General features: G+C 44.9%; 2 protein-coding genes across 2 annotated transcripts; one reads left to right on the plus strand and one right to left on the minus strand.

Annotated features, from left to right (window-relative positions):
* The first annotated feature begins 535 nt into the window (after positions 1 to 535).
* LOC116265962 (uncharacterized) lies at positions 536 to 3,686 on the plus strand. Its single transcript, XM_031646986.2, has 2 exons — positions 536 to 1,773; positions 1,900 to 3,686. Exon 2 carries the CDS (start codon positions 2,514 to 2,516, stop codon positions 3,354 to 3,356), a length of 843 nt encoding a protein of 280 aa, XP_031502846.1. The 5' UTR covers positions 536 to 1,773; positions 1,900 to 2,513; the 3' UTR covers positions 3,357 to 3,686.
* Positions 3,687 to 9,730: 6,044 nt separating this feature from the next.
* Positions 9,731 to 11,242, minus strand: LOC116264567 (uncharacterized). Its single transcript, XM_031644870.2, has one exon. It carries the CDS (start codon positions 10,987 to 10,989, stop codon positions 10,192 to 10,194), a length of 798 nt encoding a protein of 265 aa, XP_031500730.1. The 5' UTR covers positions 10,990 to 11,242; the 3' UTR covers positions 9,731 to 10,191.
* Positions 11,243 to 12,219: the final 977 nt, after the last annotated feature.

Here is a 12,219-nt window from a genome sequence, read left to right on the forward strand (position 1 = left end):
GCGGCCCGGACCATGGCGGACGCGGCGTCCTCGCACAATGACGACTTTACCCTCTGCCTCCGCTGGACTCATCACCGAGCACCGAGAATCTTGTTCGTCCATTTGCAAGGGGTAAAAGGTAAATTACGCAAGCTGCAGGCGATGGCCCTCGAAAGTAACGCGTCGCATGTTGTTATCCGCAGAGGCTCGGCCTGCTCTGCATCCCGCAAGAGTACAAAATATCTTCGCTTTTGTGTTGGGATTCGGTAAAAGCTACAGGTTTTAAAAAAATACTGACAATTCTTGGCTTTTTTGTTTTCATTATTTCGGTTGAACAAGTTTAGCCGCGCAGATATGATCAATTATATGATTTTGATCTGAGACAAAACTGTCAATCAAACAGATGAAGAACTGGTGGTGGATCTTAGAGCATTTAAGCTTTTACCTTCACCCAATTCGTTTCTGTTTCCATCAGGAAAAAGAGGAAAAAAACGGCAGAAGGGGAAATGCTCACCGTCGAATAGGCGATCTTTGTTCTTCTTTTGTTTATTGTTTGTGAGGGTGGAGGCCATTAATGACTTCTGATTTCTCGAGCTCGAGCCAAAAACGAGACGATTTAACTGGAGGCGGTCACGGTCTGCGGCTGCTGAGCCAAGAGTTAACCGTAACGGTGAAGCTCGAGGGTAAATTCCTGCTCCCAGCCGCCCTGACCGCGACGGTACGCAGACAGAGACGGGCCGCCCCACCGTTTACCTCCGGCCGCCTGATTATTTCCACCGCAACTGTCTGATCAGCGGCGGCAGGACTCGAACCGCTTCCGCCGAATTCCGTCGTGGTTCTGCGGTCTTTTTCCCCCTCGCCCAAGCGTTAAAGGATCCGAGCCAGTAGTGCCGACTCGGTAGAGCATCGCCGCGATTTCCGGAGCTTATTCAACTCCAAACGTGGGTGAGATCATCAATCGCGGTTGAAGACCAGGAAAAACGCGATATCGCGAAGGTTTTTTCTCTTCTTTTTCCCCTTTTTCCAGTCCCCCCGCTCCGGTTTCATAATAAGGCGAGGAGTCGCTTTCGCGTTGATATTGATCTCCCTAAGCGGTCGTGTCGCTCACCGACGCTTGGACTTCCCAAAAGAGAAAATCGAGTGGCTCGCTGCTTGTTTCGTCTCCGATTTCTGGACTGTTCTTGTTTTTAAAGGAGTCGCTTTCTTTTGGCTTTGCTTCTGGTGAGACCTTGTGTTTTACTCCGTGCTTTCGGGCTACAAGTAGCTCTCCGGAGTGTTACGGATTGTCGGCGGCTTCAATTCCCTTCTTTTATGTGTTCCCCCGGTAGAGCGATCGATAGATCCCAAAATCTATAGCAACCTACTCTCTGGAGAGTAGTCGATCGGGAAGTTGCTTCAGATCGGCTTTTGGAGATCCTGACGGTCAGAGTGCCGGATTTTCACAGTCTCGCGGCCTTCGAACTTGTCGGACATTGAGACATCGACTGTCAGATGAGCTTGTTTCCTTATGAGATCTGCTGAAGTGTTACAGCTTAGAAAATGTCGGGTTCACTTAGCTCTCTTGCTGCTTGAATGCCGTAGATCGGGAGCTATCTGCGTTTGGAGTTCCAGAATCTGAGAAATCCTGATTGCTTTGGTTCTTCAACCAGGCGTTGCGCTCAAAACGCCGTCTGTCGAAGAATTTCTCTGCTTTGGCGACGAGATTAACCTGTTCCATTTTCCATTAACTTTTCCCGATATCTGGCCAACAGAGTAGACCGGAGAGTCCTCTGTTTCGAGGTACGCAAGCCTACGGTATGAAATCGTGATTCCCTGAGCTGTTTACTCAGCAACTTGAACTCGTATACTGTAGTCCAAGCAGAATATATCACCTTTTTCTTTCTCATTTTTCTTCGCCTTCACACTTGGCATCATCTGCAGAAATAGTATCGCCTGTCCGCTCTTCAACTCTGGCGCGATCTGTTCGTCCGAACTTGAAATCTGAACCGTCCATTTCCGTCCAATCTTTTCTTCGATTATCTCCTTTGTCCCGGCTGCAAAAAAGGTGCATCTTTTCACCGATCCGGTCGTAAAGATAAGAGTCAGATTCACGCGGAATCGCGTCCTGATCTCTCTCTATTTCTCTCTCTCTCATCAAGTAGCTCCTAAATTGTAGCTCCTGGTGAAGTGCTCCAGCAGTTACAGCTCGGCTTCTTTAGATGAACTACTCGTTTCCCATGCACTCTCATGCCGCCCTCATGATTCTTTGTTAAAAGGGTGCCCCTTTTCCTGATATGCTCTCTCTTTTCCTTCGACCTTTATTAAAGAGCCGACAGTCTTGAGGGAGAATCCCATTTCTTGTTCGCGGTCACAGAAGCCCAAAAAATCCGGACCGTCTCCGGAGTTCCGTCCGATAGCAACCCAAAGAAAACTCTCGTCGATCCTCCTGGTTAACTCCTTCTGTAGGTTTTGTGGATAAGAAAAGAGGGGAAGAAAGAAACCGGCCCTCCCGATATAGAAATTTGGGCTTCCAAGGAAGGAGAAGAAAGAAGTAGATGGGGAAGACGGGCAGAGACTGGATGCAGCTATACGCCACCTATGGCATGGAGGAATGGCAATCCCTTGTTTTCCTCTTCCTCCAAGCCTCTTTCTTCACCGTCCTGGCCATCCTTCTGCTGGCCTACTTTGACATGCTTTGCATTTCCCTACATAATTGGCTCCCCTTCCTGCCCGCCGGGGCGCCGCGCTTCATTGCCGGATTCTCCGGCTGCCTGACGGCGCTCCTCGCCGTCTGCCTCTTTGTGGCCGCCGCCAACATTTGGTACTCCGGTGTAGCGCTCCACTGGGAGATGGCGCAGAGGATGGTGTCAATGGTGCCTGATTGGTCCGTCGTCAAGTACGCCCTCGACGTGGGGTGCGGCCGGGGGATTCTTCTCAACGCAGTGGCTCTGCAGCTGAAGAAAGAAGGCAGCTCGGGGAGGGTGGTGGGCCTCGATCGACGGAAGACGGTCTCGGCGACGCTGCGCACGGCGGCGGTGGAGGGCGTTCAGGAGTACGTGACCTGCCGGAGGGGCGATGCTCGTTGCCTGCCTTTCTCGGACAATTACTTCGACGTGGTGGTCTCGTCGGTGTTCCTGCACACGGTGGGGAAGGAGCACGGGCAGAAGTCGGCGGCGGCGGCGGCAGAGAGGAACAAGACCATCCAGGAGGTAGTGAGGGTGCTGAAACCCGGCGGCAGGGCGGTGCTGTGGGATCTCGTCTACGTGCCCGAGTATGCGCAGCGGCTCTATGAGCTCCGGATGGAGGACATAAGAGTCTCGGAATGCGTCACCGCCTTCATGATGAACAGCCACATCGTCTCCTTCCGGAAGCCCACCCTCCACCCTGACCAGGCGTAAGCTTTGGTCCGATCTTCTTCCCTCTTTTTCTCTCTCTTTTCTTTTTTAAACGTTTTTGTTGTTCTTACATCAAAAATATGTAACGGAGATGAAACGGGAGTTTCACAGTCACCGGAGAGGGGAATGCTGTCCGGGGAATGTTTTTAGTTTTTACTGTTAAAAAGCAAAGAAGAAAGAAAACCAGTGATGGAGACGAAATGAGAGAATATCTCCGGAGAGAGGAATGCTGTCTGGAGATTGCAATTTCGAAATGTTGTCGAATGTAAAAAAACGTAACGCGTCTGTAAGAAAAAGGAATCATAAAGGTCGTAGTTGGATTTTGATGTTAAACTGTTTACTAACTTTGCTTTGAAGTTTTGGATGTTTATTGTTTTGGTTTTTGAACTTGGGGAAAAACCAAAGTCCTCTGGATTCAAGGGTTGAGTCGATGAAGAGATTGGAAGGCAGAATGAACCAACTTGTGAAGAATCAATTATCGTTCCGCAAAGTTTTATTCTGTAGAAACGTCCTTTGGCTTGGCGTTCTACTTGGGTTGTAAAGTTGTCGTATGAAGCGCCGATTTTAAACGGGTTTTGGTGGGGAACTCTGCCTGACAATTCCATCTTCAGAGAGAGAATATGCTAAACGTACGAAGGACCCGTGGAGGACCACACGGTCTTCCATTGACCTGCCTGCAACACTTGCAGTTCTCTCCCTCTCTTTGTGCGTGAGCCAAACTCTCCATTTGGAAAATATCGAGCCTCAGGAGCAACAAGCGACAGAATCAGCTGCTTTCCAAGACCATGATGATAATTCGTTAGCAAACCCTAAGATCAGTTATCAATTCCCATGTTCATAAATGATCAAAGAAGAACTTAGTGAGGGTAGAAGAACACATGGTTAACCAACCTTTAAAACATCGAATTCTGGTCGTGAATAAATAATTGGACTTGGTTTTTAGTGACGGGTTTAAAGGGCGTCGATCTTTGACGTGGACGTCATTTGTATTGGTGTACCATCTACACCAAATCCAGTTCACCGTCGAGTTCCTTCCAGCCGTCAGAGCCACATTGAATAATGTAGAAGTGAATTAGCGCAGGAAGAACAAGCTAGAAGTGCATACTCTTTCTTGAGTTACAGAGCTACTTCATGCATTATTGCATTTGACCCAGGCTGCATCACCCTCTCTGGACCTTTTCTTCCCATGAAACCGATTCAATTTGCCCTCAGCTTGACCCAAACCCATATTTATTTTTGCTGTCCTTTCCAGTATGCTTCTTGTTTCATGCAGCCTTTTGGCGGGAGCAAAACTAATTTTAACAGAAACAAGTTGGACAACTTAGAGGAGAGAAATTTCCACAGCCTTTAAACTCAATTTAAGAGGTTAAAGGAGTTTTGCTGCATGGTTCATCACCACCGCTGCATGGTTCAAAGTAAGGTGAACTAAGGCTGGGCACGGTTCGGGCAGCTGCCAGGTACTCGGCTCAACTCGAGCCCGAACCTAAGAAAAAGGAACCCGGGTCGGCCCGATTCGAGTCGAATAATTGATTTTTTTTTAATTTTTATGATTATATATATATATATATATATATATATTTATAATGTTTTATTACAATTAATTATATTTATGTATGATTTTATATTTAAAAATATTTTTAAATTTAATCGGGTCAGACTCGGGCTGTGGCTCAGTTGTATCGGGCCCGAGCCTGGTTTTTGGATGTTGGGCCGACCCAATGCCCATGCTTAGTTTAAAGTGTTCGCCGGACGGGGTATCGTCCCTAGCTGGAATGCTCACAACGGGCCATATTTTGGCAGAATGTCCAATTCAGGGGTAGAGCCAAAAATTTTTCATGAGGGGTGTTGAATTAAAGTTTTGAAATTTTAGCTAAGGTCGAAATACTATTTTTCAAAAATTTTTATATACAACAATTGAAATTTTCTAAAATATACATTTAAAATTTTTTTTTTTTAAGGCCCAGCTAGAACCCATGCTGGCCCTACCTTGTCTCCGCCGCCCCTGGTTCAATTCTATTTCACATGATAGAAAAAAAGAAACAAAGTCACTGTCTTCACCAATGCCTGAATCAGTTGCCAAGATACATGATACCAAATGCTTGGTGTGGGCTGCGGAAAAACCAAGCACATAAAAAATTTCACTGGAAAAATGAAAAAAAAAACATTGTAATGACTTAAAACTTATGAGGAGCTCTCACATCAGCCTTGTACTGGTCAAAATATATTAGCGCTACTACTGGGTCTTGTACTTCTAAAATGCACTGCAATTTGCAAACATAAAGAAAAGCAGTAATCATGGAAACTAGGGCCTAACTGTTCTTTAGTTGCTTTAGAAACTGATGACCCTGTTGATCTAGTGCAGAACAGTACGATTTGCTTCTTTTCTCATGCAAATGATCATTGAATCCAACATGATAATAATAATAAAGCAGAACAACCCCACCCAAGGTCTTGGCCCAACTTTCAAAGTAAGGAAAATTAAAAGGAGAAAAGTAACGATCGTTGTCATGGGGACGTTAGTTTTTTTTTGCACCAAATGCATTGGAGTTCACACCCTTCTGGTACTTGGCGACCCTTCAAATCTCAAAAACGTAAGTTCATTTCTCCTTCATATATATATATCTATATAGTTGTCATGGACTATGGTGAACATGTCTTGGTGGGGGGGAATTTAATAGAAGGTTAATTTGAGGCAGTGGACCGACTTGGCTTCTGGAACGAGTGCAGGAAGAAGAAGAACTCACCTTTACCAAGCGCGAGCACATGGTTCACATGGACGGGTGGTGCTTTATTGATTGAAACTGAAGGCATCTATTGCAAATCTGCTTTTATATTTTTCCTCCACGGAGTACAAGATACGAATGCATGAACTGGTTTCTTTGTCCATTTTTTCCACATTCTCGACGTTTTCTTGTACATCCAACAGCTATAAACAAGAAGCTAGGGAGCTCTGTTCCCTAGCAAAGCAAGTAGTTGATTGAAGTTAAGAGATCGACAATAAGACTACGAACAATTTAAACCATTGACTAAGGCGTTTGCTTGTTTCACGTAGTTCTATGTCAAAATAGGCCCATTTTGCTAGGAAAATAGTAATATTTATTGCTCTTAAGTGTAAGCATAACAAAGGTGGAACCCAACATTTTCATGTCAAAGTTGAGTCCTACTTCCCTTCATGGCAATTGCATTTTGACCTCAAAATTCAATCCCATAAAAAATGTTGTTTAGTAGAGAATATTGAACCAAAACAATGCTATAAATTTTAGAGTGTAATTCAGACCATGGACAAATGAGCCTGTTCGGGATATGTTGTTCATTTTTTCAGAAAAGGTAACTTCACAATGATATTTATTTTTTTTTCATTTACAAAGGGTATTTCAGTAATTGCATATCCCCTAACATGCAACCCATGTTAGTTCCTGAACCTTTTGCCGTCTTTAGTTCCCAAAAGATGTTGACAGTATTTCGCTAAATGCCTGTTTGATACAATGGTGCATTAAACAGGCATGGAAATTACTGCAGTTATCCTCTTTTTCATCTTTGTCTCCACGTTGTGAAGATGATAGTTTTCTTCTTCCACAATATGAGAGAGAAAAAAAAAAGAAATATTGCAATTATCTAACAGTAAATTGCTTTCACTGATTGAGATCATACTTTGTAGTTCATTTTTATTTTGAAAAAAAAAATTTAAGCCTTTACGTTTTTTTTTCGCATCCCTGTTTCAGTTTCTTCTAGTTTTTTATTTTTTGAATTGAAAAACATTTTTAATCAACCAGATTCGCGAACAATTCCAATCCTGAATCGATTCAGTTCATGTGCTGAATCGCATGACTTTTGGTTTCCATTCAAGTATTGATCTTAGTGGCATTATGCAAATGAAATATTTATGGCAAGAAACTTTGACAATGATATGAAGATGATTTTTGTACGTGTAAGTGGAAACTGTAACTTGAAAACGTTCGGCAATTGATTTTTCAGTTTCTGATCTTTCCAATGTATCCAATAGAAAAAAATTGGATTTTGACTATATAATTAGGTTTTTTCAAAGTAGGGATCTACACTATTCAATTATGACTGTGTGAAGAATGTTATTTTAACTTTTTACATTCCCAATGCAATGGTTGGGGCAGGAATGCAATGGTTGGGGCAGGGGGGTCGATTCCCATTTCGAATCCCAGTGGCATCAACCTTTGTGCTGCAAATGGGGGCCACTGACTTGCAAGCTGAAGTACAACATGGGTGACATCTCGAGATACCGAAAGCAGACCATATACCTTTGGGGATAGAGCTTAGGTGGAGAGCTTTGGCCCTTTTTTGGACGATGCCGTGAGTCTTCAATCCATAGGTATAATTTGTTGTGGTCTTTTTTTATGTTTGGAAAAAATTCACACCACACGCCATGGTCCATAAAGTTCTCAGGTAGGTCGAACCCAAGATTCACACTTGAGATGCTCATTCCCCTCTATGGAGAACACTGTCAAAAGTTCTGATCTAAAAGATAAGAGGGGAGAGATCTTGATCCTAAATCCCAGGAATTCAAAATCACAGGCTCTGCATTAATCAAAATAGATTTGACCTCAATCTTATTGTGAAAAGTACAAAACTAATTTTTGGAGGCGTTTGATTACTTGGGATATAATCTTTTGAGATCAGATTCTCCCTTTTAGGATCTCGAATCGTAACTTCTATTAGTGCAAAAATGTAAAGCTGAAAGTCATACACAGGTTCTAGACATGGCACGCTGCAATCCCAAAGTATTTCAAATAAGACTGGGAACTAGGCCGGGTCAGGACCATAAAAATGGGCTCACCCAAGCTGGGCACTAGGCTGGAGCTATTTGGAATTTTTGCGAACTTTTCATATAGGGTGAGCATATGGTAAGATGGATTGTGAATCGTGTCACGATGAATGATTAAATGTGTCCAACCTTCCATTTTTGAAGTGAACATGAAAACTCAAAACAATAAGAGTGGTATTGCTTAGCAATTCTCTTGAAAATATTAAAAACCAAGAAGATTTGTAAAAGCATAGCGTGGTTACATCGTCAGCAAAATTCAGCCCATAAGATGTGTTTGATTACCTTCAATCAATCTATGATTCAAGGTGCTTTACTATCTTGGGGATCTTAGACTCTAGAGTCCTTGATTTATAACAAGAATTTGAATCTTATGTTCAAAAGATGTGAGACTGACACCATGACTTTGTAAACTTGCTCAAGTCCATAGGCCTCCAGTCCGACCTTCTGCACCTTGACTTGAGATCCATGGAGTTGAAGCATAAAGGAGATCTTAGATTTGGGCTTCTCTACAATTTGTTAGAGCCATGAATTCAAGGTAGGTCCACTGTCAGACCCTTTAAAATCCACGGTAATCAAACGCTCCCAAGTGGAGCTTTCCGGGCGTACTCCTAAAAAGTGAGAGACTTTTGAAGAACTTACAAAAGTTTTCTCCATCCCAGGCCAACTGAAGATACTGATAGCGTCATTGAGTCAAACACGGTGGAGTCTGTCGCATGACATCCTGCACTCTTCCCACTACTCCACTTTTAATTCATCCGAGTTTTTCGCCAATCCTGTCGCTCAACTTAAGGTGCATTAAAAAGAAAGAATGGCACAGTTCATTCACGCTCAAGGGACTGCCTAAAAAATATGGTACTTACTGATCTTACTGCCATCTACCACGTAATTTAATGCATCGAGATCAAAAGACAAGCAAGTGGGAAGTGATACGCACATACAAGGGACTGAAAGAGTGGCTTGCAACAGGACAGAAGATGGGAATTTTCTTTCTGCAGGATTAGTTTGCCTTCTGAATCTGAACAGCAAATTATGAACAAACAGTAAGGGGAGAGAGGTGGCAGCAGCTCACAATGGGCGTGGAGGCCTCACATGATTCACTTCTGACCCTCACATGATTCTTGTTTCATCCAATATAGATCTAGATGGAGTTTTGGGAATCCCACCCCTTTCTGCAATTAACAACCACATGGAGTTTGGTGCCAGACATAAGCACCGGTGTTCTCTCTCCCCCCCACCACCAGCACCGTCCGACTGGAAGATCCAAAGGCCGTGATCTGTCCATGGCGGGTCCCCCGAACTGGTCCACCGTTTGGAAAAAGCGCTCGGTGAAGGGACCCACCGGAAAAGTTCTGTGTCACCGGGCGTCACTCTTCTTGAAGACAGCTCACTGGATCCATCTTGCCTCTGGTATATAGAGGGTTTGGAATGTGGAAGTTTTCTTGGTGTTGCTGTTGAAGATGCTGATTATTGTTCATAAAGAGTGGGCAGTGGCCAGGTTGTGCCATGCGTGGCTTCTTTTCCGATACCATAAATTTCGAGTGGCAGAGGCATAAATTCGAGCATTAATTGGAACATCATATGGTAAGAAAAATTTGGCAACGCAGTGAACAGTTTCTGCGACACGGGGCTCCTTCGTCCCCACAGTGAGAAAGAGGATAGAGCATTCTATCAGTAGGTGTACATTCCAAAATGGAACAAGAGAGAAAGCCACATCTAAAAGTGGTCAACAAGCAGCGGAAGGGAAAGATAGAGAGAGAGCTAAATTCCAAACAAGAAAATTTCAGAAACCAGGGAAGGCAAAGAACAGGGAAGAATTCTGTTTCAATAGCACTAGGAGGACCGACTATGTACAACAGCGAAAAGAGACTAATAAGCCAAAAGAGCATTCGGTTTTCCCCACTTCAGATAACTTCCATTTACAGCAACTTCTCCAGCCACCGTAAAAGTTTCCGGTGCACTGACTGCCGGAATAATATATTTCCCGAGAGAAAAGCCACAGAAAAAGTGGAGAAGCAAAATTGTGGAAGGGACTCCAAAGCGAGATCAAAGAAAGATGAAGCACTCCAGGGAAACAAGAGGGTTCTCAAGAGACTCGCTAGGAGCAGAACCAAACTCATCTTGTGGCTTCAGGTTTTCCTCTTGATCCCCATCGCCGCCACCACCATAACCGCCGTAGCCGCTGCCATACTGTAGTACCCTTCGACTATCTTCCCAGCCGGTCATCGGTACCCGGCCAGGCGAATGGAGCGTCTTCCTCGATCCGCTCCTATTTACCACTGGTCTCCCGCCGGAATCCGCTGGAGACCCCGGGGATCTCGATCTCCGACCACTCCCTCTCATACCTATTTCTCCACCGGTCCTCCTCATCCCGTTCCTCCACTCTCCGCCCGGACTTCCACCATAAAGCGACCTCCCAGCAGCCCTCGTGCCCTGACCCTCCGTCCTCCTCTCCGGCGAAACCTCCCTCTTCCGCGACGGAGACGGGCTTTTCCTACCCGATAACTCCTCCCTGACCCACCCCCTCTTTCCAGGAGACGACCTACGACGGATCGGCTGCTGCACTTCCGCGGCATTGTCCTCCTCCGTCAGCGCCACGGACACGCCCTCGCTCGCGCTGACCGCCTCCGACACGTCGACGCTCTCCTCCGCCTCTCGGCGCTTCTCCGACGTCACTAGGTCGCGCCTCACCGGCGGCTCCTTCTCGGTCGAACGCCTCGCTCGCATGCTCGGCCTCGGCGTCTCGGATAGGACCTCCTTCACCTTCTCCTCCGGCGGGTTACCTGACGACGCTTCAGATTCATCGTCGGCCGTCCACGATTTCTTGCTCATGCAAGTTCCCATTCTGTCAGTGGTCTCCTAGAGCATGGATTTAGTCAACTCTGCTGCGTCTGGAACTCGTCGAGCTAGGGGGAAAAGGAAATGGAGACTGTGAGCGTCACTGGAATTTTACAGACTTCAGTCGAGCTAACTGAAAGCAAGTGGCTTCACGAAGGAGATCGGCTTAGAGAGGGAGGTGAAGCTGTCCCATCTGTGAAGAAGACTGCCCAGAAATTGTTAATTATTGAGACAGAGAAAGGAGGAGGAGGAGGAGGAGGAGCAGATGGTGGTGGAGATGCAGAGTTTTATGGCGGGTGTCTGGAGGTTTACATTACGAGATTACCGATTTGCCCTTTCCGGCTGTCTGATCCACGTTGGTAATGGAATTGAATGAGATATCTGGATCGGGTTACTGATCTAAGATCTATCCTCTTTTAGTCTTCTTTGGTGGAAGATTACTATTTACTAATCCCGGTTCTCTTTAACATCCTTCTTCTAATAATAGGATGCGGTAGATGTCCAATTAATATGAGTTACATCCAAATTCGATAACAATGTAAGATCTAGTAATGGATTTCGAGTCTGAATTAAAACTGGATTTCAGAGGATGTGTGAAAAAGAACTTGAGATCGATAGGCAAGATCAGTGGACTAATACATTGTTTACGCTGTGGATTTGGATTTAGGATCTGAGGATTAGAGATGCATGTATATTCTGCTCGTTTATGAGCCCTTATGTTTCAACCGAATATAACTTATTTCGAGAATATGTTTGGATCGTAGATTTAAGATCCAAAGTTTCCTTTCCTCTCTTCATGGCGCCCAACCTGGAACCGGTCAAAACATGGCACACGAGCCCACCAAACTGAGCCGGGTGAGTTCGAATTTAAGTGATCATGCCAAGCTAAATCGAACTAGGTCTACCATGTGGAGCTCAATTAGCTGTTTCCTAACACAAAATTTAGACCCTAATATGGTTTTTGTTCAAGACCCATCGAACACTAATGCTAAAGATCCACCCAAAGTTGGTGGCATAAGAACCTTTCAAATTTGTTGGTGTGCCTACTCCAAACCAAACTAGTTTTCTGAGCCCAGCCCACCAGGCCCAACCGAGCTGACCGCGAACAGATCATCTTCTTTGGCACCTCTAGTCGGTATCAAGAATGTACACGCTTGACCAACTTGAACTGAGGTTGGTGCATGTTCAGGTCGACCTACATCTTTGTTTGAACTCATTTGCATTAAGAAACAAACA

Source organism: Nymphaea colorata, chromosome 1 (genome assembly GCF_008831285.2).
Source record: "Nymphaea colorata isolate Beijing-Zhang1983 chromosome 1, ASM883128v2, whole genome shotgun sequence".
NCBI lineage: Eukaryota > Viridiplantae > Streptophyta > Magnoliopsida > Nymphaeales > Nymphaeaceae > Nymphaea > Nymphaea colorata.

Coding starts and splice junctions, on each gene's coding strand:
- LOC116264567 (XM_031644870.2), bottom strand. CDS start 10,989: ATGGGAACTTGCATGAGCAAGAAATCGTGGACGGCCGACGATGAATCT.
- LOC116265962 (XM_031646986.2), top strand. CDS start 2,514: ATGGGGAAGACGGGCAGAGACTGGATGCAGCTATACGCCACCTATGGC.